The sequence below is a fragment of the Pinus tabuliformis genome, chromosome Q (assembly GCF_031772625.1).
Source record: "Pinus tabuliformis cultivar Carrire ecotype Pingquan chromosome Q, CPIR1, whole genome shotgun sequence".
Lineage (NCBI taxonomy): Eukaryota > Viridiplantae > Streptophyta > Pinopsida > Pinales > Pinaceae > Pinus > Pinus tabuliformis.
The window spans coordinates 521,020,525-521,023,121 of record NC_142296.1 but is presented as its reverse complement, the minus strand read 5'-3'; the positions used below and the strand labels follow the sequence as shown (position 1 = coordinate 521,023,121).

The 2,597-nt window shown below is 35.4% G+C and overlaps 1 protein-coding gene across 1 annotated transcript; it reads left to right on the top strand.

Moving 5' to 3' along the window:
- The first annotated feature begins 1,645 nt into the window (after positions 1 to 1,645).
- On the top strand, positions 1,646 to 2,391 carry LOC149220481 (histone H4-like). The gene has a single exon (XM_089382810.1). The coding sequence runs from the start codon at positions 1,913 to 1,915 to the stop codon at positions 2,222 to 2,224; it is 312 nt and encodes a 103-aa protein (XP_089238936.1). The 5' UTR covers positions 1,646 to 1,912; the 3' UTR covers positions 2,225 to 2,391.
- Positions 2,392 to 2,597: the final 206 nt, after the last annotated feature.

Sequence of the window (2,597 nt, the reverse complement as noted above, 5' to 3'; positions counted from 1 at the left end):
ACATAAGGTTGATTCCAATTGCTATCACTTTGACCATTAGGTGAATCGTGCTACCCAAAACATGAAGCCATGGGTTAGACATTTCAGGGATTGTAACATTAGACCTTTTACCCACATTTATTTTACATTTTCATGGGCTTGCCAAGTGAGCTCCCTTGGGGGCTATTGTAATTTTGTTTATTTAAATTTATTTTAATGTGATATGCATATTATGACTATTTTCTCGAAAATATTGTTTATAATTTAATTAATAACCAGCTTAGATCCATCTTAACACCGAATCTACCAAGTGTGTGGAGGGATCAAATCTCTTTTCACTTTAAACGAAGTTTGCACCTCAAGATATTTTATCCCTCTTGGCGCTTGGTGGATCCAGAGTTAATATAGATCTACATTGATTTAATTATTAATAATTGATCATTATAATTATTAATTTTCTTTTATTTTATTTTTATTTCTAAATTTATGTAATTTGACCTAATTAAAATGTTTATCTATATATATATATATATAAAGAGAGAGCCCCAAGGGTTAGCTCAATTGGTCAAAATCAATGCCTCGCTGTTTGGGTGGTCACAGGGTCCATTTTGCCCGAAGCCCTTGGGATTAGGCCTTGCTAGTGGGCTGCGGGGCTAGATTCCTTCGGGATATATATTATTTTTTTAATTGTATTTTATCTATGTTTATTGTTATCTAATTTGACTGAGTCAAATTGATTACATAACATCACATAGGGTCCATTTTGCCCGAAGCCCTTGGGATTAGGCCTTGCTAGTGGGCTGCGGGGCTAGATTCCTTCGGGATATATATTATTTTTTTAATTGTATTTTATCTATGTTTATTGTTATCTATTTTTTTAATTGTATTTTATCTATGTTTATTGTTATCTAATTTGACTGAGTCAAATTGATTACATAACATCACATAACATAACCTTACAACATCTCTTTTCCTTCGGGATGTATATTATTTTTTTAATTGTATTTTATCTATGTTTATTGTTATCTAATTTGACTGAGTCAAATTGATTACATAACATCACATAACATAACCTTACAACATCTCTTTCACATAGGCTAGGCTAGAGCGCTCCTCGGGGTGCAATAACAAAATTATAATATGACAATTTACTAATATAACAAATTGAATTGAATTGGTTTATTATTTTTATTACCTTTTCAAATTGAATCAACATTGTTTTTATTGTTTTTTGAATTAATGCTTCATTTTAACTGTCATTACAACATGTCATTCATACTAGGTTGTAAAGTACTTCTAAAAATAATAAACTATTTGATTTTTATATTAAAATTTACAATATTATATTTAAATTCAATAAATATAATATAAAATATTCACCAAATACTTATGAGGGGTAGACCAATTGGTTTGCGTGAGGTTTAATCTCCACCCACATAATTTGAAAGATTGAGAATAAAAACCACTTTAAGGGAATTAAACTATCTCAATAAGCTTCACACAATATCATCAACACAATCCTAGTAATAACATTCTATTGGTGGATAGATTATTTTTAATGCTAGCACCGGTCACCAGTCTAGGCACAACCAAGGAAAAAAATTTATTTATCAAATATTTATTCCGAAATCGGCGTAATTATCATGCGTGGGAACGGTATATTCTAATTTTCCTTAAAAACAGAAAGTCTACCGAGCAATCGTGTCTGTCTTTGATTCTTGCTCTGGTTGGGTTGATCCGCGTGTGGGTGTGTTTGTGCCGTCGATGGGGCTTGAGAATCTGACGGTGTTGAGTCGCTTGGCGCCAAAGTCAGAAGAATTCAAATTCCAATGGATGGATGTGAGACCATAAAAGCAACAAGACTGAGGTTTCAGAGCATAGCATTGCATTGACTCTGTTGTTGAAGGAAAATTAAAGAAGAAGAACAGGAAAGATGTCTGGCCGTGGAAAGGGCGGTAAGGGTTTGGGGAAGGGAGGAGCAAAGAGGCACCGCAAGGTGTTGAGGGATAACATCCAGGGCATTACAAAGCCTGCCATCAGGCGGCTGGCCAGGAGAGGTGGAGTCAAGCGCATAAGCGGTCTCATTTACGAAGAGACGCGGGGAGTTCTGAAGATCTTTCTTGAGAATGTTATCAGGGACGCCGTCACCTACACGGAGCACGCCCGGAGGAAGACAGTGACGGCCATGGATGTCGTCTACTCCCTCAAGAGGCAGGGCAGGACCCTCTACGGCTTTGGCGGTTGATTGAATCAATTCTTCAAATGAATTCATCAATCACTTAAATCATAGCTTTCCTCAATGGTGTCTCTTGACACCGCCTCCTCACACCTCTGGAAATTCTTCTCTTATCTGTGAGACATGTTGAGCAAACAAAAGATAAAATGAGAGAATACATACGTTTTGATATGCTTCATGCGGGAATTAGTAATGCTTGTTTGTTGGGCTTGGTTAAACTCGTTTTGGTCCTCTTTATTATCTGTTGTTGATATTCTGCTTTACTTGCTATTTTTTTTTTTTTTTTTTTTCAGACGAAAAAAGACGGAACCTTCATTCCAAGTAGAACAAGTTTTACAATGTTGCGGGAAAAAAATAACAGAGAAGCCAAAATATGTCTAAT